The 24,552-nt window shown below is 47.5% G+C and overlaps 1 protein-coding gene across 1 annotated transcript in view; it reads right to left on the reverse strand.

Annotated features, from left to right (window-relative positions):
- Positions 1-7,625: 7,625 nt before the first annotated feature.
- CENPL (centromere protein L) overlaps positions 7,626-24,552 on the reverse strand; it is a 60,233-nt gene continuing 43,306 nt past the window's right edge. Inside the window, exons 4-5 of the mRNA XM_063939679.1 lie at positions 21,162-21,704; positions 7,626-7,994 (exon numbers count right to left, since the gene is read on the reverse strand). Of these exons, the coding sequence (XP_063795749.1) occupies positions 7,920-7,994; positions 21,162-21,704 (618 nt within the window). The 3' untranslated portion in view covers positions 7,626-7,919. The remainder of the gene's footprint in view (positions 7,995-21,161; positions 21,705-24,552) is intronic.

Consider the following 24,552-nt stretch of genomic DNA (forward strand, 5'->3'; position numbering starts at 1 on the left):
GCTATGTGTCCCTCTCTGTGGCAATTATAACATTTTATACCTCTTGACTTACCCACAGGGGTCACAGTTCTGGGCTGAGGTGGCCGGGTAGTAAGGGCCTGTATGCTCACAGCCATTAGCTTATCACTCTGTGACTCCCTGTGTCTGATGATATTCCGATGATATTCCGATCAAGCCCAGCAGCAGCCTCTCCCAATGCATCCACCGACATACCTCTCCAATCAGGCCTAGTGGTTTGTATTCTATTTCTTAAAACCTCTTTTAGACCGTCCATTAATACAGAAACAGCTACTTCCCTGTGGTGTACATTAGTTTTAATGTCATCTATACCAGTGTACCTAGCCATATCCTGCAGAGCCCGGTGAAAATACTCTGGTGTGGATTCACCTTCTTTTTGTTTTATTGTAAAGATTTTATTCCACTTTACTACTGCAGGAAAATATACTCCTAACTGTAAGTTGATTCTCTTTACATTATCCTGATTATACTCGTCTGTTAGTGGTACTTCCTCATCTAACTTGCAATCTGCGATAAACTTTAATGAATCAACATTGGGGGGTAAACATGCCCTCAAAACTGTCCTCCAATCTTTGTTATTTGGCTCTGCAGAATTTCCTAGCTCTCTAATATACTTTTGACATGCAACTAAGTCTTTCCTAGGATCAGGGAATTCAGACATCATTGATCTTAATTCTGCTCGGGAAAACGGACAGTGCATGGCGATGTTCCTGACAGGAGTTGCTCCTGAGGCTTCAGTTTTCCCATTTGGCACTGCTATTACCCTAACGGGATTAAGTCCAATAACATCATTCTGAGTAGATTCTACAACATGTGGTGAAATGGTTTCAGCATAGTGTATGGTGCCGTACTTACCAGTCGATACGACCTCACCTGTCCCTCCGCTAGGGGCCTTTGATACTAATCTTACGGGTTGGGTCGTGCCCACTGCTGTTTCTGATATGGTGGCTGCTAGGGAGAGTGCTGATATTGTTGTGGGCTCATCCTCTTGGTCACAATCCTGGGGAAAGTTCAAAACAGGGTACAACTTGCACGGATTAGTGTTAGCATTAATTACTTTAGTTACATTATCTTTAACTTCTATACATTTATCATAACCTTGTGTGCCATTCTCTGCAACAAATTTCTCTCCAGGTATGTATGGTGGTGGGGGTGCAGTGGCTATCAGTTTCCTGATAGGGTTAGATCCAGTGGCTTGCGCCAACCCCCTTTGTATTTCACCTTCCTGTTGCCACAATGTTAAATAGTCATAATGTCTAATACGCCTTTTTGAAGATTTAATCAGGCAAACTCTTCTCCTTAAATTCTGTAATACTTCTGGGTTAAAAGTACCTACCCGGGGAAACTTCTCCCCGTCATGCACAGTCATCCTTTCCCATTCATTGCACAACATTTCTGTGTGATGACCATATTTCTCACACATGATATACCTTGCCGACCCGATTGGTCGGTTTACCAAATCAACCTGAACCTCGGTTGATCGCCCCTTACCTGAACAACTGGCCCCCATCTCTGCAGGTGCTGCTTTCACTACCTCTGACTTCAAATCAGGGTCTTCAGCAACCCTTACAAAAACCAAGATGTTCGGGGTAAGGCTGCGGTGGGGGTTTTGCCTCGAGGTCCGCCCACTTAACTCCCGCCCACGCTGGCCAATACGGCGACCAAAGTTCCCAGAGGTTCCGTACCCAACCTAGGGCACCTATGAACGTCTACTTGCTCGGGCGTGTGGGAGTATGTTACCCTCCCCAGCAAGTATCAGTCGTTGGAATGTCCCTGAGTGATCAGGCTACTTCCCTTAAAATAAAAAAAATTACACAAATCACGTTAACAATGTGCAAGTAGCGTTCTTATGAATATTCAAGACACGCTAATGCACACAATCACATGCGGTACAATCGTATCTGCACACAAGCAACTAATCTTATGTGCGGAACGATCAGTGGAATCGAAAATTTCGGCTGCGAATTCCTTCAGCCTGAGCTTTATTGGCCTATATGGGTCTCGCACCAACCCTCTTCGGTTGTGCTCTCTACTTCTAGTCTGCTGTACCTGAACCTCCTGGTCTGTTATGTACAGCAGACTCTACTGCTCATAATATGTCGAGACTAACAAGGGACGCCTCCCAAGCCACCCCACGCTATCACTCTCGCTGGTGTACCTCTTTCTAATGGCCTATGGTTCCCACGTCCGTAAAAAAGAGAAATCTTATATATACACACTCTTACATTCGAACACTCTTATTTCTGTACAGAATTCCTTTCATTCGGTATTAGCCTAACCCAGAAGAATTGCAACAGAGAAAGTTTTTTTTTAACTTTAACTTTTTTGGATTTGAGATAGATTTGCGTTATTATCGCGTTACTTCCTTATCGCCTACTAAAACAATACTATTGTGCGGTTTGTATTATGTGGGCGTATCCGTACGCTCCGTTGCGTAATATACGCTCCGTGCGTCGACCCTTGCGTTGCGTACGCCCTGCCCTTGTAAGGACACGTGTACACAGACCAAGTACGTCCACAGTAACACACTACACGTTTATCAATGTAAATGATCTTTAACTGTAATCATTCACTGGACACCACCCAAATCTCCCTTGTATTTCTAGGCGAGACTGTGTGCGTGCCTTTTACAATTATTCCCTTAAATATTACTTTTTATCTTTTAACTATTAATAACGACAAATCTCTCAGCACGTTATCACTGGTATGTGGCAATCAGGAGAATGATATACGGACAAATACTACTAAACAAGAAATACAGGTGTGTGTGTGCTTATGCGTACGTACGCAAAACAGAAACTAAACAGGTTTTAAGAGACAATAACGTACTGTTCCTACCTTCCGGTTCCGGATTCCCTCAGCACTCCTTACTAAGCTAAGCAGACGCTTATCTGGTCAGCACTACGAGGGATTACACCTTCCCGCCCTTTGCTGACCGATAATGTCTGCTAAAGTTACCTAGTGCAGATATGTGAAGAGCGGGCGAGTCCCCAATTGATAAAGCCTACAGATTTATCCTATATTAAACACTCTAAAAGGTTAAGAGACTCAGTACGCTAATGGAGTATGTGGTACCGTAAGGGTACGCACTTAGCGTAGCGGAGGCTTAGCCGTGGATGAGACGCACGAGCGGCACGTTCGCTCACGGCTTAATGCGTAGAGGCAAGCACGCTATAGGCTGCCGACTACCGTAATGATACGCTACCAGCGTAGCGGACGCTCGAGACCACGAGGAGATCACAAGCGGCGCTGACGCTCACAGAATTAAACCTTAATAACTATACCATAAGTAATGTACTTATACTGTAAACCTTTGTGTAGTGATAAGGTGTAAATGTAACGCAGTGTAACCTTGTTAGTTTAAAAGCTGTATGAGCGTCCGTGACGCTCTGAGAACACTTAGAAATATAATAAACACTCAAATACCGGTCTAAGGTTCTAACACCTTTAAGGGAGAGAATGAACGTTCAATTGCAAAAGAATATACAGTACAATTTATACACTACCAGGCTAACATAAATATCTAACAGAATTACTACACGTTAAAATACAATAGTGGCACAATTACATTTAAAGGGGAAGGAGAGAGAGAATGGCTTACAACAAATTAGGAGGTAAAATGGTTGCAGAGAACTTACGCACAAGGGGAAACAATCGCATGCGCCTTCCTGGATATCCAGCTCCCGATTATCAGTGATGAGAACCGTTGAGAAGAGTAGAATGGAGCTGGCCCAGGTCGGCTTGTCTTTATATACACTTACACACAGTACAGTACAATGGTCCCTACATTCTTATTGTTCATTGGACACAGGAATCCGTCTCAGCATTATGACAAAAGGTCATAGGTTGGTTCATACAGGTGGGCTGTGACTATTTCAAACTGCTCAGGTGGGAGGGGAACTCAGGTTTCCCGCCGCATGGGTAATAAACTGCAAATATAGTAAATGTCCATAAACTTCTTATAGTCATAACTATACGCACGAGCGATTAATCCGTTTCTAACCAACACCGGAATATTGCTAATTATATACCCTTCCGATGGATACTAAACACCACTGTGTAACCCCTGTCTGACCCTTCGTATCAAACAAAGAGGGATCTCTTTGTCTCTGAACATGCTACATTAACTAAACTTTCAGATTCTATCAACGGGACCATAATCTACAAAATACATTATATGACTAAAATATGTAACGATTGAGTCGCCCGCTAGACGCACACAAACTCTACCGTAAATGCGCATACCGTGCACCTGCGAGTATACGCACGCACGGGAGGGCTCATGCACGTGCAGCGGGCACACGCATGAGGTGCATATATGGCAATGTGCAGCGTGATATTTTTCTGACTTTGACACTACTCTATCAGAATCCACGTGCCAGGATCTTGGTCAACGGCTATATATCCTCCTCCTTCACCTTGACTAGGGGCACCAGACAGGGATGCCCCCTTTCACCCGCCTTATTTGCCATAGCCATCGAACCCTTGGCTTGTCTGGTAAGGTCGCACTCGGACATTGGGGGAGTTGTTACAGGTCCCTGCGCTGATAAAATAGCCCTTTATGCGGATGACCTGTTGCTGTTCTTACATGACTATGCCGTGGATATGCCTGTAGTGCTGCAGGTCATAGAGACCTTTGGCGGCTTCTCAGGTATCCGTATAAACTGGTCCAAATCATTTATAATGCCCATTATGGGTTCTCCTCCCCAGGTACCGAAGATACCCCTGCCGCTGTGCTGGACAAGCCAGTTTAAATACCTGGGGATCCAGGTTACTAATGACCCCTCGGACTTTATACCCTTGAACCTTGACCCTTTTGTACACATGATTGTACGCAAGTCGAGGGCCTGGTGTAAACTCCCACTTACAATGACGGGTAGGGTTAGCCTTATTAAAATGATTGTTTTGCCCAAGCTACTGTATGTTTTTTCACAATCCCCTGTGTACGTCTTTCCGGCCTTTAAGAAATTAAACAGTATATTGATATCACTGATATGGGCCAATAAAAGGCCTAGAATAAAGTTGACTGCCCTTACTAGACAAAAGGCAGACGGGGGCTTGGCTTTGCCTCACTTCCAGCTGTACTACTATGCGGCCCAGCTAGCTCACATTGGCATTTGGTTACGGGGTGGAGAGGAGGCTGATTTATGTCGGGCGTTTCTAAGGTGCTATTACCCGGCGCAGATTCTTGTGGGAGGGAGCGCTTCCCGACTGTCTCCTCCTATTATTTTTCAGGCCATGAAGATTTGGCTGGCCTTGACAGGTATGTTTGGATATGATGGTATGGACCCGGATACTCTTCTTTGGCACTCCGCATCGCTTCGTGAGATGGGGTCCTTGGAGGGTGTGGGCCCCATACTCCGTGACTTCCATATCCCAGCTGTATAGCGACGGTGCTCTGAAATCCTTTCAGCACTTAAGAGGAGTTTGGTCTCCCGAACTCTTACTTTTACAGATATTTACAGCTCCGTCACACCTTACAATCACAGTTCGGTGATTCACCCCCGGTGCTCCTCCCCTTCCCCATCAAGACCTTTTTATGTGCATTGGGTCGGGTCAAGGTGATCTCCTTCACCTACTCGTACCTTCTTCCAACAATACATGCAGACCCGCTCTCGACCCTTCGGGAACATTGGGAGCATGATTTAGGCCCTATAGATGTGGAGGAGTGGGGGGTCGCGCTGGGGAACTCGAGCCAGGTCACCAAATCACTGCGGTTCCAACAAATTCAACTCTTTGTACTACACAGATCGTATATAACGCCGAGCAGGTTGGCCAGATTCGGGGCCGGTGGCGCTGCCACTTGTCCTAAATGTGGGACTGCTGGCGGATCATTCTTGCATCTAGTGTGGGAGTGTCCGTCCTTGCAGGTGTTTTGGGCTGGGGTCGGGTCGATTCTGGAACATACGGGGGTACAGAGAGTCATGCTGACTCTGGGATTCTGCATTTTGGATGGCCCCACATTCTCCTACGATGTCTGCATTTAAAGCCTTGGTGAATGACACCGTACTGAAAGATCGGTATGTCTATATGAAAAATAATGCTCTCTCTAAATACGGGAAAATATGGTCCTTCTGGGTCAATTCTATATACTCCTCCCCTGCCCTCAAGCTTTGAGACATTTTGCACCTTCACGATGGCCTGGTTATATGGGACTTGTGTAAATGGCCTGGGCCCCTCCCCCCATATTGGTATGTACATTATGCGGATTCTGTACCTCACCTCGCACGACTACGAGACTATAGGCTTGATGGTATTGATTTGTTTTATTCTGCTTATGTTTTTTATTTATTATTTATTTTGTTTTATTTCTTTTGATAATTATTGTTATTTTAGGCACCCTTGTTCGGTGCACTAGGCCATGTTTGGCCTTATAGTTGGGGGGTTAATTGAGCTAGATTGGGGAGAAAATATGAAAATGTTTTACGAATGTGTTGATATTTACCTTCAGAAAAACTGTTTTTGTGGGTTGTTATTGAGATAGCCTTATGTCTGCCGGTCATGCTTAAACCTATGTGTATATGGTGTGGCGGGGCTATGTAAATTGTATAAGTTGTATAATGTCACCCGGATTTCCCGGTATACACTGAAATGTCCGTAATTCTTCCATTTTTGTTGAATAAAAATACTCTATTAAAAAAAAACAAAAAAAAACAAAAAACAAAAACATAGAAACTCCATAACAAAGATTAAACAAAATGACATTGACAGACTGGGTCTGGGTTATGCAACCTGTAACTTCAGAACTAAAAATCCCGGAACGCATTGGTGACAGGATGAATACTTCTGTAAAAAATTAACCAATATGTTCACTGACAAATTCTAAGTTTAGAATCCAATAAGCAGCAAGCCCACAAGACTGTAGGATTTTAGTGGCTAAAAGTCAGATTCTGTTTGGGAGTAAGGGATTGATTTATCAAGGACAAAGGGCCTGAGTCAGAGAAGACGCAAATCAGGTTGTGTTGTCTTTGTATGCAGTGGATCTATGATACGCTAATTCTGCAGCCCTGTGTTCATATCTGCCACTTGCGTTTGAGGACACAAACCATCACACTATTGGACGCTACGGTTTGCTCAGAATGTCCGCTGCAACAAAGACCATGAGGCCAGAACCACTGTATACAGGAATGCAGATGCCAGTGTCAACCCCAACCCCTCAAAAAAAAATATAAAAAAATGTTGTGGTACAACTGCGTTTTAGTAGCCTCCACCCTATAAACTGTCACTGCCTGTCAATCACTCTGCATCCTAATCTGCAGTACGACCACCGTGGCAGATGCGCAGTAGAAAACTTCGTCCATGTGCAAAATAAATAAAATAGGAAATGCACTCCTCTGAATCAGGCCTGAAGTCCTAACCCTGCACAGATGGGAATTTTGAGAATCAGTAAATCTGGTGGTGGTGGGGAGGGGTGGGGACGACGACTCACATACAAAGTCCAGCTTCCCAGTTCCAGGGGGCATACGGGAGCAAATAAGTAACGCCTGCATGCTCTCCTTACCAATTAACAGTCCTGGCAGCGAGAAGACTAGCTGGGGAGTGTAGGATCAATCTATTTCTGAGGTTCCCAAACGCGGTCCTCAAGTATTCAGATTACAGGTAACAGGTTCGCTGGCCGCATTCGGGGAAAAGCTTTATTTTAAAAATAGGACATTTTAGCAGACAACACTATCATTTAAAAAACACATAACAAAAGTGCCAATTCATCCAGCGGACATTAAAACAATGGAGCACAAGGAAACGCTGTAGAGCACAAGACTGGTATCACGCGGGACTGTAATAACATGACAAGTGTGTGAATGGCGGGTGTAACATCTGTACAATCCAAGGTAGAGGTTTCTGAATATGTGGAAAGACAAAACGCTCCCACAAAGTCTCTGATGGCAGTCTATGTGCAGTGTCTAATACTGGATATTGTTCATTGCCAGTTCTGTGAGAAATCCAAGCACCCGTATCAGGTAGTCTTTGCTGAAGAACTAGAAGAGAAGGGTACATAAAAGAAAAGTTAAAACCCAATGACTGAAACAATATATTTGAGAGAGCAATTTTTTTTTTTACTTTAGAGACCGGTATTTAAATCTCCACATGGATGGCCCGATGCCTGTTCTCAGGTACATACACACAGGAAGGCCAACATCTAATAAAGCTACTATATGTCAATAGTGATCTATTGTTACCTCTATGTAATTACAATACAGAGATGACGAGCACAGCTTGTTTGCTCCATGCATTGCTTGTTATAAACTCATTGGGAGAGGTAGAAGAGCGATGGTCATAATGAGAAATAAAATAGGATTTTAATTACCTACAGGTAAATCCTTTTCTCATAGTCCGTAGAGGATGCTGGGGTCCACATTAGTACCATGGGGTATAGACAGGTCCTTTAAGAGTTTAACAGTGTGGGCTGGCTCCTACCTCCATGCCCCTCCTACCAGACTATCTAGAAACTGTGCCAGAGAAGACGGACATACTTCGAGAGAAGGAAATACACAGATAGTGACGAGATTCATACCAGTTCACACATAATAACAGAAAACCAAGCTAACCAGCTAGAAACAATTCAGCAACGGCTGAACCATAGCACTTAACCAAGTAACAACTGCAGGAAAACGAAGCGCTGGGCGGGCGTCCAGCATCCTCTACGGACTACGAGAAAAGGATTTACTGGTAGGTAATTAAAATCCTATTTTCTCATACGTCCTAGAGGATGCTGGGGTCCACATTAGTAGCATGGGGATGTACCAAAGCTCCCAGTACGGGAGGGAGAGCGCAGAGGCTCCTGCAGAACCGATTGGCCTCTGAGGACCTAAAGTTTGGTCAAAGTATCGAACTTGTAGAACTTGGCAAACGTGTTCGATCCTGACCAAGTAGCCGCTCAGCAAAGTTGCAGCCGCAGAGTGGGCCTTAACAGATTTTGGACACCGCAAGCCAGCCGTAGAATAAGCATGCTGGATGGTACACCTGATCCCGCGAGAAATCGTCTGCTTAGAAGCAGGACACCCAGCCTTGTTGGGATCATAAAGGACAAATAGAGCGTCCGACTTTTTGACGAGAAGTTCTCTTCACATAAATCTTCAAAGCCCTTACAACATCCAAGGATTTTGAAGTAATTGAGGAGTCTGTAGCCACTGGCACCACAATAGGTTGGTTGATATCAAAAAGCAGACAACCTTCGGAAGAAATTGCCAACGCGTCCTGAGCTCAGCTCTATCTTCATGGAAAATCAAGTAGGGGCTCTTGCAAGACAATGCCCCCAATACTGACACACATCTAGCAGATGACAATGCCAACAGTGTGACCGCCTTCGAAGTAAGAAATTTGACCTCAACCTCCTGTAAAGGCTCGAACCAATCTGATTGCAGGAACTGCAGCACCATGTTAAGATCCCAAGGTGCCGTAGGAGGCACAAAGGGAAATTGGATGTGCAGAACCAGTTTCAAGAAAGTCTGAACCTCGGGGAGGGCAGTCAATTGTTTCTGGAAAAAAATGGACAAGGTCGAAATCTGGACTTTTATGGAGCCCATGCGCAGGCCCACATCCACTCCTGCTTGCAGGAAGAGGAGAAACCGTCCAAGTTGAAACGCTACCGTAGGAAACTTCTTGGATTCACACCAAGACCCGTACTTTTTCCAAATCCGATGGTAATGTTTTGATGTTACTCCTTTCCTAGCCTGTATCAGGGTAGGAATAACTTTGTTCGGAATGCCCTTCCAAGCTAAGATCTGGCGTTCAACCTCCATGCCGTCAAACGTAGCCGTGGTAATTCTTGATAAGCGAACGGCCCCTGTTGCAGAAGGTCCTCTCGAAGAGGAAGAGGCCTCGGATCTTCCAACAGTAACTCCAGAAGATCCGCATACCAAGCCCTTCTTGGCCAGTTCGGAGCAATGAGGATCGCCTAAACTCTTGTTCTTTTGATCAGTTTGAGAATCCTTGGGATGAGTGGAAGTGGAGGGAACACATACACTGACTTGAACACCCACGGAGTTACAAGGGCATACACCACCACTGCCTGTGGATCCCTCAATCTGGAACAGTACCTTCGAAGCTTCTTGTTGAGGCGTGAGGCCATCATGTCTATTTGAGGTACGCCCCAAAGACTTGTCACCTCTGTGAACACCTCTGGGTGGAGGCCCTACTCTCCCGGATGGAGACGGTGTCTGCTGAAGAAGTCCGCTTCCCAGTTGTCCACTCCCGGAATGAAGATTGCCGACAGCGCCACTGCGTGCTTTTCCGCCCAGAGGATGATTGTTACCTCTGACATTGCAGCTCTGCATTCCGCCCTGTCTGTTTATGTAGGCCACTGTCGTTACATTGTCCGACTGAACCTGAATGGCTTGATCTTTCAGAAGATGTGCCGCTTGTAGAAGACCGTTGTACACGGCCCTTAGTTCCAGAATGTTTATTGGAAGGATGGATTCCAGACTTGACCACTTTCCTTGGAAGTTTTCCCCTTGGGCGACTGCTCCCCAACCTCTGAGACTTGCATCCGTGGTTAGGAGGATCCAATTCTGAATCCCGAACCTGCGGCCCTCTAGTAGGCGAGAGGTTTGCAGCCACCAGAGGAGTGAGATTCTGGCATTCGGTGACCGACGTATCCTCTGTTGCATGTGAAGATGAGATCCCAACCATTTGTCCAGGAGATCCAGTTGAAAAGACCTTGCATGAAATCTTCCCTACTGTAGAGCCTCGTAGGAGGCAACCATCTTCCCCAGAATGCGAATGCGCTGATGAACAGATACCCAGGTTGGCTTCAAGACATTCCGGACCATTGTTTGTATCACAAACGCCTTCTCTTCCAGCAGAAACACCCTCAGAACTTTCGTGTCGAGGATCATCCCTAGGAAGGACATCCTCCTTGTCGGCTCCAAATGAGACTTTGGAAGCTTCAGGATCCATCCATGATCCTGGAGCAGTTGAGTTGAGAGAGCAATACTGTGTAACAGCTTTTCCCTGGAAGATGCTTCTATTAGCAGATCGTCCAGATAAGGAATTATGTTCACACCCTGCTTGCAGAAGAGTAGCATCTCCGCCATGACCTTAGTGAGCACTCTTGGTACCGTGGAGAGGCCAAACGGCAGTGCCTGGAACGGATAGTGACCGTCCAGCAGCACAAATCTGAGATAAGCCTGGTGAGGCAGCCAGATCTGGATGTGAAGGTACGCATCCTTGATATCCAGGGATACCAGGAATTCCCCCTACTCCAGACCTGAGATCACCGCTCTCAGACTCCATCTTGAATTTGAATTCCCTCAAGTAGGGGTTCAATGACTTTAGGTTTAATATTGGCCTTACCGAACCGTCCGGTTTCGGTACCACAAACAGGTTTGATTAATAACCCTTGTGTTGTTGGTGAGGTGGAACTGAACAATGACATTTAATCTTAGCAATTTTTGAATGGCTTCCTGTAGGATGGCACTTTTTGTCAGCGAAGCTGGCAAGCCTGATTTGAAGAATCTGTGAGGTGGGAGTTATTGAAAAACCAGTCTGTACCCGTGGGTAACAATATCTTGTACCCAGGGATCCAGGCATGAGGACGCCCAGACATGACTGAAATTCTTAGTCTTGCTCCCACCTGCCCGATTTCCAGGCTGGGAGGTCCAGTCATGCCGAGGAATTTGAGGAAGCAGAACCAGGTTTCTGTTCCTGGGTACCTCTGGGTGCCGGTTTTCGGGATTTCACCCGACCACCTCTAAAGAAAGTGGAGGGGGATTTGGACTTAACTTTTGCGGTCCGAAAGGACTGCACTGCAGACTTAGGATATTATTTCCTAGTCGGTAGAGTAGCAGAGGGAAGAAAAGTTAACTTGCGTGGAGATCCACGCATCTAATGCTTCCCCAAACAGAGCCTGACCTGTGAAGGGTAGGTTCTCCACACTCTTCTTGGATTCCGCATCCGCAGACCATTGGCACAGCCAGAGTCCTCTGCGATTAAGGTGTCCAAGGTCCTTCATGGCTTCCACCATGAAACCTGCAGAATCCTGCATGTGACATAAAAAAACAATTCAATGTCACTTCTATCCATAGAATCTAACTCCTCTAGTAAAGTGCCTGACCACTTTACTATGGCTTTAGAAATCCATGCACAAGCAATAGGGGGTCTTAAAACTACGCCATTTGCTGTGTATAATAATTTGAGCGTAGGCCGGATCTTTTAAAGCGGTGGACCCAGGGTCAGGTAAAACCACTTTCTTAGACAACCTAGATACAGAAGCATCTACTACCAGCAAGTTCTCACTTTTTCCTGTCCTCCTCAAGGAAAGGAAAAGCAATGAGAACCCTTTTAGGGATCTGCAACTTTTTCACCGGGTTTTCCCAGGATTATTCTGAGTTGCACCCCCTTAGCAAGGGATGCCTCTCCCCCCAGTATATTCCCCTCACCGTCTCAGAGTCGGTATCCGTGTCGGCTTGCATCATTTGGGCAAGAGCACGCTTCTTAGGGTATATACACCAGGGGTCTTGGATGAGGCAGTGGGAGCAGAATACGACAAAACCTCTACAGATTTTTTGAGCTATCCTAGATGAAAATAAGATTTTACTTACCGGTAAATCTATTTCTCGTAGTCCGTAGAGGATGCTGGGACACCGTAAGGACCATGGGGAATAGACAGGCTCCGCAGGAAATAGGGCACTTTAAGAAAGCTTTGGACTCTGGGTGTGCACTGGCTCCTCCCTCTATGCCCCTCCTCCAGACCTCAGTTAGGGAAACTGTGCCCAGAGGAGATGGACAGTACGAGGAAGGATTTTTGTAAATCTAAGGGCGAGATCCATACCAGCCACACCGTATAACTTGTGATAAACTTACCCAGTTAACAGTATGAAAAACAACATAGCCACGGTTCCACCGAAAAACTATAACATAACCCTTATGTAAGCAATAACTATATACAAGTCTTGCAGAAGAAGTCCGCACATGGGACGGGCGCCCAGCATCCTCTACGGACTACGGGAAATAGATTTACCGGTAAGTAAAATCTTATTTTCTCTAACGTCCTTGAGGATGCTGGGACTCCGTAAGGAACATGGGGATTATACCAAAGCTCCCAAACGGGCGGGAGAGTGCGGATGACTCTGCAGCACCGATTGAGCAAACAGGAGGTCCTCCTCAGCCAGGGTATCAAACTTATAGAACTTTGCAAAGGTGTTTGTCCCCGACCAAGTAGCTGCTCAGCACAACTCTAATGCCGAGACCCCTCGGGCAGCCGCCCAAGAAGAGCCCACTTTCCTAGTGGAGTGGGCCTTAACCGATTTCGGTAACGGCAATCCTGCCGTAGAATGCGCCTGCTGAATCGTGTTACAGGACCAGCAAGCAATAGTCTGCTTTGAAGCAGGAGCGCCAACCTTGTTGGCCGCATACAGAACGAACAAAGCTTCAGTCTTCCTGATTCTAGCCGTTCTGGTCACATAAATCTTCAAAGCCCTGACTACATCCAGGGACTCGGAATCCTCCAAGTCCCGTGTAGCCACAGGCACGACAATAGATTGGTTCACATGAAAAGATGAGACCACTTTTGGCAGAAAGTGAGGGCGAGTCCTCAACTCTGCCCTATCCACGTGAAAAACCCAAGTATGGGCTTTTATGTGATAAAGCCGCCAATTCGGAAACACGCCTTGCCGAAGCTAACGCCAACAACATGACCACTTTCCACGTGAGGTATTTCAACTCCACAGTTTTGAGTGGTTCAAACCAAGGTGACTTGAGGAAACGTAACACCACGTTAAGATCCCAAGGCGCCACCGGAGGCACAAAGGGAGGCTGAATATGCAGCACCCCCTTCACAAAGGTCTGTACTTCAGGAATAGAGGCCAATTCTCTTTGAAAGAAAATGGATAAGGCTGAAATCTGGACCTTTATGGACCCTAATTTTAGGCCCAAAGTCACTCAAGTTTGAAGGAAGTGAAGTAGACGGCCCAAATGGAACTCCTCCGTAGGAGCAGCTCTAGCCTCACACCAAGAAACATATTTCCGCCATATACGGTGATAATGTTTTAATGTCACATCTTTCCTAGCCTTGATCAGGGTAGGAATGACTTCCTCCGGAATCCCTTTTTCCGCTAGGATCCGGCGTTCAACCGCCATGCCGTCAAACGCAGCCGCGGTAAGTCTTGGAACAGACAGGGCCCCTGCCGCAGCAGGTCCTGCCTTAGAGGAAGAAGCCACGGATCCCCAGCGAGCAACTCTTGCAGCTCCGGATACCAAGTCCTCCATGGCCAATCCGGAACAATGAGTATTGTTCTGACCCTGCTTCTTCGTATTATTCTCAACACCTTGGGTATGAGAGGAAGAGGAGGAAACACCTAGACCGATCTGAACACCCATGGTGTCACCAGAGCATTTACCGCTACCGCCTGAGGGTCCCTTGACCTGGCGCAATACCGCTTTAGCTTTTTGTTGAGACGGGATGCCATCATGTCGATTTGAGGCAGTCCCCAACAATCCGTGATCTGTGCGAAGACTTCTTGATGAAGTCCCCACTCTCCCGGATGCAGGTCGTGCCTGCTGAGGAAGTCCGCCTCCCAGTTGTCCACCCCCGGGATGAACACCGCTGACAGCGCGCTTACATGGCCTTCAGCCCAGCGTAGAATCCTGGTCGCTTCTGCCATGGCCATTCTGCTCTTTGTTCCGCCTTGAGCCACTGCCGTGACATTGTCTGACTGAATCAGAACCGGTTTTCTCCGAAGCAATTCCTCCGCTTGACGCAGGGCGCTGTATATGGCCCTCAACTCCAGGACGTTGATGTGGAGACAAGACTCTAGGCTTGACCAGAGACCTTGGAAATTTCTTCCCAGTGTCACTGCTCCCCAGCCTCAGAGGCTTGCGTCCGTGGTCACCAGGACCCAGTCCTGAATGCCGAATCTGCGACCCTCTAGTAGGTGAGCACTGTTCAGCCACCACAGGAGAGATACCCTGGTCCTGGGAGACAGGGTGATCCTTTGATGCATTTAGAAATGGGACCCGGACCACTTGTCCAAGAGGTCCCATTGAAAAGTCCTCGCATGGAACCTGCCGAAAGGGATGGCCTCATAGGAAGCCACCATCTTCCCCAGGACCCGCGTGCAATGATGCAGTGAAACCTTTTTTGGTTTTAATAGGTACCTGACCATGGCTATGAGTTCCTGAACCTTTTCGATCGGAAGAAAAACCTTTTTCTGGTCTGTGTCTAGAATCAGCCCCAAAAAGGTCAGACGCGTTGTAGGGACTAGCTGGGACTTCGGTATATTGAGAATCCAGCCGTGTATCTGCAACGTCTTCATGGACAGAGACACGCTGTCCAGCAACCTCTCCCGAGATCTCGCCTTTATGAGGAGATCGTCCAAGTATGGGATAATTGTGACCCCCTGCCTGCGCAGGAGCACCATCATTTCCGCCATTACCTTGGTGAAAATTCTCGGGGCCGTGGAAAGCCCAAACGGCAACGTCTGAAATTGGTAGTGACAGTCCTGCACATCTCAGGAACGCCTGATGCGGGGGGAATATCAAAACATGAAGGTAAGCATCCTTTATGTCCAGGGACACCATCCAATCCCCCCCCTCCAGGCTGGCGATGACCGCCCTGAGTGATTCCATTTTGAACTTGAACCTCTTCAAGTACAGGTTCAGAGATTTCAGGTTTAAAATGGGTCTGACCGAACAGTCCAGTTTCGGGACTACAAACAGTGTTGAGTAATATCCCTCTCCTTGCTGGAGATGAGGAACTGTGACAATCACCTGTTGAATATACAATTTTTGGATTGCTGCCAACACTAGCTCCCTCTCTGACGGGGAAGCCGGCAGAGCCGATTTGAAAAATCGGCGAGGAGGCAAGTCTTCGAATTCCAGCCTGTATCCCTGAGAAACAATCTCTAATGCCCAGGGATCCACCTGCGAGTGAACCCAGACGTGGCTGAAAAACCGAAGACGAGCCCCCACCAGATCTGCCTCCCCTCGGAAAGCCCCAGCGTCATGCAGTGGACTTTGCAGACGCAGGGAGGACTTCTGCTCTTGGGAACTAGCTGTGTGCAGCTTTTTTCTCCTGCCTTTCCCTCTGGCAACAAAGGATGATCCACGTACCTTCTTGTTTTTATTGGAACGAAAGGACAGCATTTGATAATGAGGTGCCTTTTTTGTATGCTGCGGGGGGACATAAGGTAAGAAATTTGACAAACCAGCCGTAGAGACAAGATCCGAGAGGCCGTCTCCAAACAACTCCACCCCTTTGTAAGGCAAGGACTCCATATGCCGCTTTTAATCGGCATCTCCCGTCCACTGTCGGGTCCACAAGAGCCGCCTAGCAGAAATAGACATCGCATTTAATCTGGAGCTTAATAAACAAATGTCTCTCTGAGCATTCCTCATATACAAGGCAGCATCTCTGATATGCTCTATGGTCATTTGAATAGCGTCCCTATCTAAGGTGTCAATTTCCGTAGATAAGGAATCTGCCCATGCCACAACCGCACTACAAACCCAGGCCGACGCCATAGCCGGTCGAGCAATAGTACCGGAATGATTGTAAATGTGCTTTAAGGTAATTTCCTGCCTGCGATCAGCAGGTTCCTTGAGGGAAGCCGTATCCTGAGAAGGCAGTGCCACCTTTTTGGACAAACGTGTCAGCGCCTTGTCAACTTTTGGCGAAGATTCCCAGCGTATCCTATCCGTTTGTGGAAAAGGATACGCCATGAGAATCCTTTTGGGAACTTGTGGTCTCCTATCCGGAGATTCCCAATCCTTTTCACACAAGTCACTTAATTCAAATGAGGATGGAAAAGCGACTTCAGGCTTTTTCCCTTTATACATGTGTACCCTCGTGTCAGGGACAGGGGGTTCCTCAGTAATATGCAAAACCTCTTTAATGGCAATAATCATGTACCGTATACCCTTAGCCACCTTTGGCTGTAATTTTGCATCTTCATAGTCGACACTAGTCAGTATCTGTGTCGGTATCTGTGCCATCGATCTGGGATATGGTGCGCTTCTGAAACCCCAAAGGACCTGGCGCCCCAGGGACAGGCATGGACTGGCTACCTGACTGATCCCTAGCTTCTGCCTTGTCTAATCTTTTATGCAATAGATTGACATTTGCATTCAAGACATTCAGCATATCCACCCATTCCGGTGTCGGCGTTGCCGACGGCGACCTGACATTCAAGCACTCCCCCTCCACATTAAGCGTGCCTTCCTCGTCAAACATGTCGACACACGCGTACCGACACTTCTCACACACACAGGGAACCCCTTTCCTGAAGACAGTATCCCTGTCAAGGCCCTTTGGAGAGACAGAGAGAGAGTATGCCAGCACACACCCCAGCGCAATAACCCTGGAGACCAACACAAAATGTTTTTCCCCAGCAGCGCTGTACAATATGTAAACCGCCAATTATGTGCTCCCCCCCTCTCTTTTAAGCACCCTTTCACAGTGTGTAAGCAGGGGAGAGTCCGGGGAGCTTCCTCTCAGCAGTGCTGTGGAGAGAAAATGGCGCTGATGAGTGCTGAGTGAGAAGCCCCGCCCCCTCGGCGGCGGGCTTCTGTCCCGCTCAAACTTAGTAAAATATGGCAGGGGCTCTTTTATATACATGTACGGAGCCCACCTGTACATGTATATAGTCTTTTTGCCATGCAGAGGTTTATATTGCTGCCCAGGGCGCCCCCCCCTGCGCTCTGCACCCTTACAGTGACCGGAGTATGTGAGGTGTATGGGAGCAATGACGCACAGCTGCAGTGCTGTGCGTTACCTCAGTGAAGCTGAAGGCTTCTGCCGCCTGACGACTTCGGTCTTCTGTACTTCTAGCTCTGTGAGGAGAACGGCGGCGCGGCTCCGGGGGTGGACAGCCCAGTAAGAACCTGCGTTCACCCCCTCTGGAGCTAATGGTGTCCAGTAGCCGAGGAAGCAGAGCCTATCTTTGACAAGAAGGTCTGCTCCTCTCTCCTCAGTCCCTCGATGCAGGGAGCCTGTTGCCAGCAGTGCTCCCTGTGAAAAAAGCAGTAAAAGGTAGAAAAAAATCAAAACAAAAATGCTTCTAGGCAAAGAACTCTGGAGAGCTCTCTGCAGTGCACCCATCTTGCTCTGGGCACTGTGTAAAACTGAGGTCTGGAGGAGGGGCATAGAGGGAGGAGCCAGTGCACACCCAGAGTCCAAAGCTTTCTTAAAGTGCCCTATCTCCTGCGGAGCCCGTCTATTCCCCATGGTCCTTACGGAGTCCCAGCATCCTCAAGGACGTTAGAGAAATTTGGGATATAATTTCCTTAATAGAAGCCACCCATGGGGGTTCGGATTCAGAAGGCTGAGATAGTATATTGCATTCCTGAGTACATGGAATACTCTCCTCTGGAGAAGACACACACACTGCAGCACAAGATACAAAGTCCCTAGACATGGTAATGTGAGATATATACACATACACACACAGGAAAATGTCAGACACAGTTTCCCCCAAAGTACCTTCAGAGAGAGACAGAGTATAAGGAGCCAGCACACACAGCGCCCCAATAGGCAGTTGTTATGATAAATGCCTGGTGCTGACTGAGTAACCTTAATAGATTAAACAGTTAATAACCCTCCCCCCCTTTTCTATAACCCCCTGGTACCGCAGAGGATAACTGGAGTTAAGTGGAGGGCAGCGCTCCCTGTCAGCGTCTTTGTAGTGTGATCCGCAGGTAGAAAATGGCGCTGGTGAGTGCTGGATCCACTCTAAGAAGCCCCGCCCCCTGTAATGGCACGTCTTCCCGCACTACTTATATTATACTGGCCTGAGGTTTGCTTGCTGCTAACAGTGGGATTAGCCCGTTAGCATAGTTGACCAGTGTTACAGTATTGCGCTGGCCCAGGGCGCCCCTCACAGCGCCGCACAACATGCATCTCTGAGCCCTCCGGAGCGCAGCTTCTCAGAGCTGTGCTCCCACCCTTGTGCCGCCATACCCGCTGGCGCACCGTTTACCGGGGTGTCGGCGTCATACTCATCACGCCATCTTCTGGCTCTGTTAGGGGGTGGCGGCTGTGCTGCGGGAGTGAGCGGTCACCTCGGGGGCTTGCGATCATCACCCTCAGGAGCTCAGTGTCCGGTCAGCGGAGATAGGGGCCATTAACCTCAAGGGTTGAATCCTACTCCCCCACCTAAGTCCCACGAAGCAGGGAGGCTGTTGCCAGCAGTCTCCCTGTACCTAACTCTTTAAAAAAAAAAACAAAAAAAACCCCCCACCAAACAATAAAACGAAAAACTCCTAGGAGCTCCCCTAGCTGTGACCGGCTCCACCGAGCACATTTTCTAAACCGAGTCTGGTAGGAGGGGCACAGAGGGAGGAGCCAGCCCACACTCTCAAACTCTTAAAGTGCCCATGGCTCCCAAAGGACCCATCTACACCCCATGGTATTAATGTGGACCCCAGCATCCTCTAGGACGTAAGAGAAATACTAATATATTAGAAATATCTTCTTTGTATAATTCTAATAATTTTTATAGTCAAAACTCTGGAGTAAAGAGTCTATGGAAGGAGAGGCAGTGCCACCCTGCCTACCTTTACCACAGATCTCTGACCAAAACTCACCAAATTCCCTGCAGTATATCCTGCTGCACCCGTGTATGATGCCCACATGCACCCTTGGACTCACATATTGTGTGTAAGTCTGGCTCTGATACTAGCCAGTGTCTCCCCTGCTATTTACCTCAGCACACATCCCTGCTTAAGAGGGAGGGTTTGCCATTAATGGTACTTCCATCTCTGGCTGGTAAAGCCTAGTGCTTTTCCATTACCGGTCTTGGAGTCATGGCCTATGGCTTATTAATCCGTTTGGGGGAAAGATCAATGCTCAGTTAACGCTGTATTTTAGCTCCTAAACAGCCTACGATGTGCCCATCGTTCAAAAGTATGGCAAACCTGCTGCTAAATGATATTCAGGAGGATTAACCTCAATCGTCTGCCTTTTACAAACAGAAGATCATTAATCACACACATCAGGGCTGTTGTCTCTGACTTTACTCAATAACCTAACCTAGAAAGGTTTGATACAGGTTTGCATTTAATTTAACAGACTAGGTCTAGAGAAGGCTCTTTCTAATTTTATTTTAAAGATGTCAGACATCGGCTTCCTTTAATTGTTCAGGAAAAATGCATATCTGCAGGCAAATGCTGGACCAGTGCCATCAAATACAGCCTATTAGAAGGGCAAGACATACACCAGTTCATACAAAACGTGCCCTGGTAGGAAATGCTGCAAGGCATAAAAGCTAATCACTACGGACCTAATATTACAAAAAAAAGATGCGGGCGCATGCGTAGTCCCATATTTTCTGCGAGGGGGCGGGTCAGAAAATGTGATCGCCTCTGCCTGTCAATCAGGCAGAGACATTCGCGTGGCAGGCGGCAACGCTCCATTGCAAGCAGCTTTGCATTCTTGTAAGTCTCTGAACCAGGCCCATGATGTAGACGTATGAAAACATCCAGATCCTCCAGGATCGCTCTAGATGGGCCTCTGGGGGGTGGGGGTGGGGGTGGGGGTGGGGGGGGGGGATGGGACTCAGGGGTAGGTTTGTAAATCTGAACACTTTAATTTATGATTGTTACTTATTAGTGGCCTCACTTGCCATGGTCATATTTTATCCCATTCTGTGTGTTCAGTACACTGCAGTATTGCCCGACATACTTCTAGTCATCACTTTGAATTCCAAGGGCAAAGAACACGGAGAGAGTGATGCGCAATGTGCAGCATCTTCTGCTCCCCAATAGGAAATAGCTGTACGACCCCTGCATACTTTGTTAAATAAGAGAAACTACCTTGCTTTAGCAGAGTGCTGTCAAGTTGTTCTCTCTTCGCAATTTCCATTACACATAGTAACGGAGATTCTATACCATGGGCACATTACAAATAAATAACACACTGATGGCTGGAACACATTTTTTTGGAATGGAGGCAAGGGACTCGCTGATACAAAGAGCTCAGGTCCCATAGGACACATTCTTCTACGGGCACTAGTGGCTGGGGAATGCCATTTCAGATCATGAATATAAAAGTACTGGGGTTTCATCGTGAGTATCAGACTGTTGTGATTATTGTGGACCTGTGACAGAGTGTGCGCGCGAGCTGCTTCACCGCACAAATCGATAAAGAAAATCTCTACACCTCAATCACCAAGAATACATCAGGATGTAGGAACACCAGTAAAATTGCTCACCTTTACTTTGCCATCACAGTGTGCTGCAGCTACGGCTGTGGTCACCTTCACAAACTGTGCTGCCGATAAGTAGATTTTAAAGTGTCTGAAGAAATGTGAACATAGACACTGAAATAAATCATCTATCTCCTTCACCGTTACCTCATCCACAGATTTGTGAATATTATTCCACAAAGTCTTGAAATCCTCTGGATGGATTGTGTAAGAAATGTCCATGTGCGGCTCAACTGGCACAGAAAAAACAAGCTCTGTAGAGCGCACATGCCCGTGTACTTCGTAACCAGTCCATATGGCGGTCAGCCACGTAAGCTCCCGAGAATTTATAGTCAGTTTACCGAAACAACAGTCAAAGCTCCTTTGGAACCAGGTACCTACAATGGCGGTCAGTGTCTCTGCCCCGTTAATAAGAAACAGTGGTAAACAAGTGAAAGTCTCTGGCAACACTTCCAATATTTCGTCATCTGTGTATGTCCCACAGAACCACCCGGTCCACACAATCCGGTCTTCTGCACCCACCTTGGCGAATTGGGGTTTGGATGAAATCTGTGAGTGGTGGGAAGAAAGAAAGGGTTAATTATAAATGCCATTTGTAAGTGAGTCACATCTGATGGATGCAACTTGAAGACATGTGTGACTTTGTGTGTGTACAGCTATGGGTATCAGACTTCCCTAACTGGTTACACGATAGTGCGATATCAAGTTGGGCAGGTTATGACACTTGGGGGGGTAATTCCGAGATGATCGCACGTAGCAACTTTTTGCTGCTCATGCGATCAACTAGATGCCACCTATGGGGGGGGGGGTTTGCATAGCAAGGCTGCGAACGCTTGTGCAGCCCTGCTATGCAAAAAAAGTTTTGTGTAGCAGTAGACCAGGGTATGAGCTACCCTGTGCGATGAATCCAGTGTTGAAGGTCCTGGAATTTACGTCAGACATCCGCCCTTCAAACGCCTGCGTTCGCTACACCACTCCCAGAAAACGGTCAGTTGATGCCGCGGAACACCTTCCTCCTGTTAATCTTCTTGTGGTCGCCGCGGCGACAGCTTTTTTAGTTAGCTGCATCGCTGCCTGGCGCCGTCCGTCGCCAGGCAATGATGCACCTGCGCAGTGCAGCCACTGCACATGCGCATAACCGACCTGTTCGCACCGCTGCGAAAAACAGCAGCGTGCCAACGGGTCGGAATGACCCCCTAAGTGCCCAGGTCTGATCACATTGGGCAGTGGTCACTGACCTGACTGATTTCTTGGTCATTTACACACAAATGCAGAAATTGGGGACAATAGGGTCTCTAGCTAACACATAAGCCAACCAAGTGCTGCATGCTTGGGAAGAAATAATAAGATTTTACTTACCGATAAATCTATTTCTCGTAGTCCGTAGTGGATGCTGGGGACTCCGTCAGGACCATGGGGTATAGCGGCTCCGCAGGAGACAGGGCACAAAAATAAAGCTTTAGGATCAGGTGGTGTGCACTGGCTCCTCCCCCTATGACCCTCCTCCAAGCCTCAGTTAGGATACTGTGCCCGGACGAGCGTACACAATAAGGAAGGATAATGAATCCCGGGTAAGACTCATACCAGCCACACCAATCACACCGTACAACTTGTGATCTGAACCCAGTTAACAGTATGACAAACGTAGGAGCCTCTGAACAGACGGCTCACAACAATAACAACCCGATTTTTTTGTAACAATAACTATGTACAAGTATTGCAGACAATCCGCACTTGGTATGGGCGCCCAGCATCCACTACGGACTACGAGAAATAGATTTATCGGTAAGTAAAATCTTATTTTCTCTGACGTCCTAAGTGGATGCTGGGGACTCCGTCAGGACCATGGGGATTATACCAAAGCTCCCAAACGGGCGGGAGAGTGCGGATGACTCTGCAGCACCGAATGAGAGAACTCCAGGTCCTCTTTAGCCAGGGTATCAAATTTGTAGAATTTTACAAACGTGTTCTCCCCCGACCACGTAGCTGCTCGGCAGAGTTGTAATGCCGAGACCCCCCGGGCAGCCGCCCAGGATGAGCCCACTTTCCTTGTGGAATGGGCCTTGACAGATTTTGGTTGTGGCAAGCCTGCCACAGAATGTGCAAGTTGAATTGTGCTACAAATCCAACGAGCAATCGTCTGCTTAGAAGCAGGAGCACCCAGCTTGTTGGGTGCATACAATATAAACAGCGAGTCAGACTTTCTGACTCCAGCCGTTCTTGAAATATATATTTTCAATGCCCGGACCACGTCCAACAACTTGGAATCCTCCAAATCGTTAGTAGCCGCAGGCACCACAATAGGCTGGTTCAGGTGAAACGCTGACACCACCTTAGGCAGAAAATGAGGACGCGTCCGCAGTTCTGCCCTGTCCGAATGGAAAATCAGATATGGGCTTTTATAGGATAAAGCCGCCAATTCTGACACTCTCCTGGCTGAAGCCAGGGCCAGTAGCATGGTTACTTTCCATGTAAGATATTTCAAATCCGCCGATTTGAGTGGCTCAAACCAATGGGATTTGAGAAAATCCAAAACTACATTAAGGTCCCACGGAGCCACTGGGGGCACAACCGGGGGCTGTATATGTAGTACTCCTTTTACAAAAGTCTGGACTTCAGGAACTGAAGCCAATTCTTTCTGGAAGAAAATCGACCGGGCCGAAATTTGAACCTTAATGGACCCCAATTTGAGGCCCATAGACAATCCTGTTTGCAGGAAATGTAGGAATCGACCCAATTGAAATTCCTCCGTGGGGGCCTTCCTGGCCTCACACCACGCAACATATTTTCTCCAAATGCGGTGATAATGTTGTGCAGTCACCTCCTTCCTGGCTTTTACCAGTGTAGGAATGACCTCTTCCGGAATGCCTTTTTCCCTTAGAATTCGGCGTTCAACCGCCACGCCGTCAAACGCAGCCGCGGTAAGTCTTGGAATAGACACGGTCCCTGCTGAAGCAGGTCCCGTCTTAGAGGTAGAGGCCACGGATCCTCCGTGAGCATCTCTTGAAGTTCCGGGTACCAAGTTCTTCTTGGCCAATCCGGAGCCACGAGTATCGTTCTTACTCCCCTTTGCCGTATAATTCTCAGTACTTTTGGTATGAGAGGCAGAGGAGGGAACACATACACTGACTGGAACACCCACGGTGTTACCAGAGCGTCCACAGCTATTGCCTGAGGGTCTCTTGACCTGGCGCAATACCTGTCCAGTTTTTTGTTGAGGCGGGACGCCATCATATCCACCTTTGGTTTTTCCCAACGGTTCACAATCATGTGGAAGACTTCTGGATGAAGTCCCCACTCTCCCGGGTGTAGATCGTGTCTGCTGAGGAAGTCTGCTTCCCAGTTGTCCACTCCCGGAATGAACACTGCTGACAGTGCTATCACATGATCTTCCGCC

Source organism: Pseudophryne corroboree, chromosome 9, assembly GCF_028390025.1.
Source record: "Pseudophryne corroboree isolate aPseCor3 chromosome 9, aPseCor3.hap2, whole genome shotgun sequence".
Taxonomy (NCBI): Eukaryota; Metazoa; Chordata; class Amphibia; order Anura; family Myobatrachidae; genus Pseudophryne; species Pseudophryne corroboree.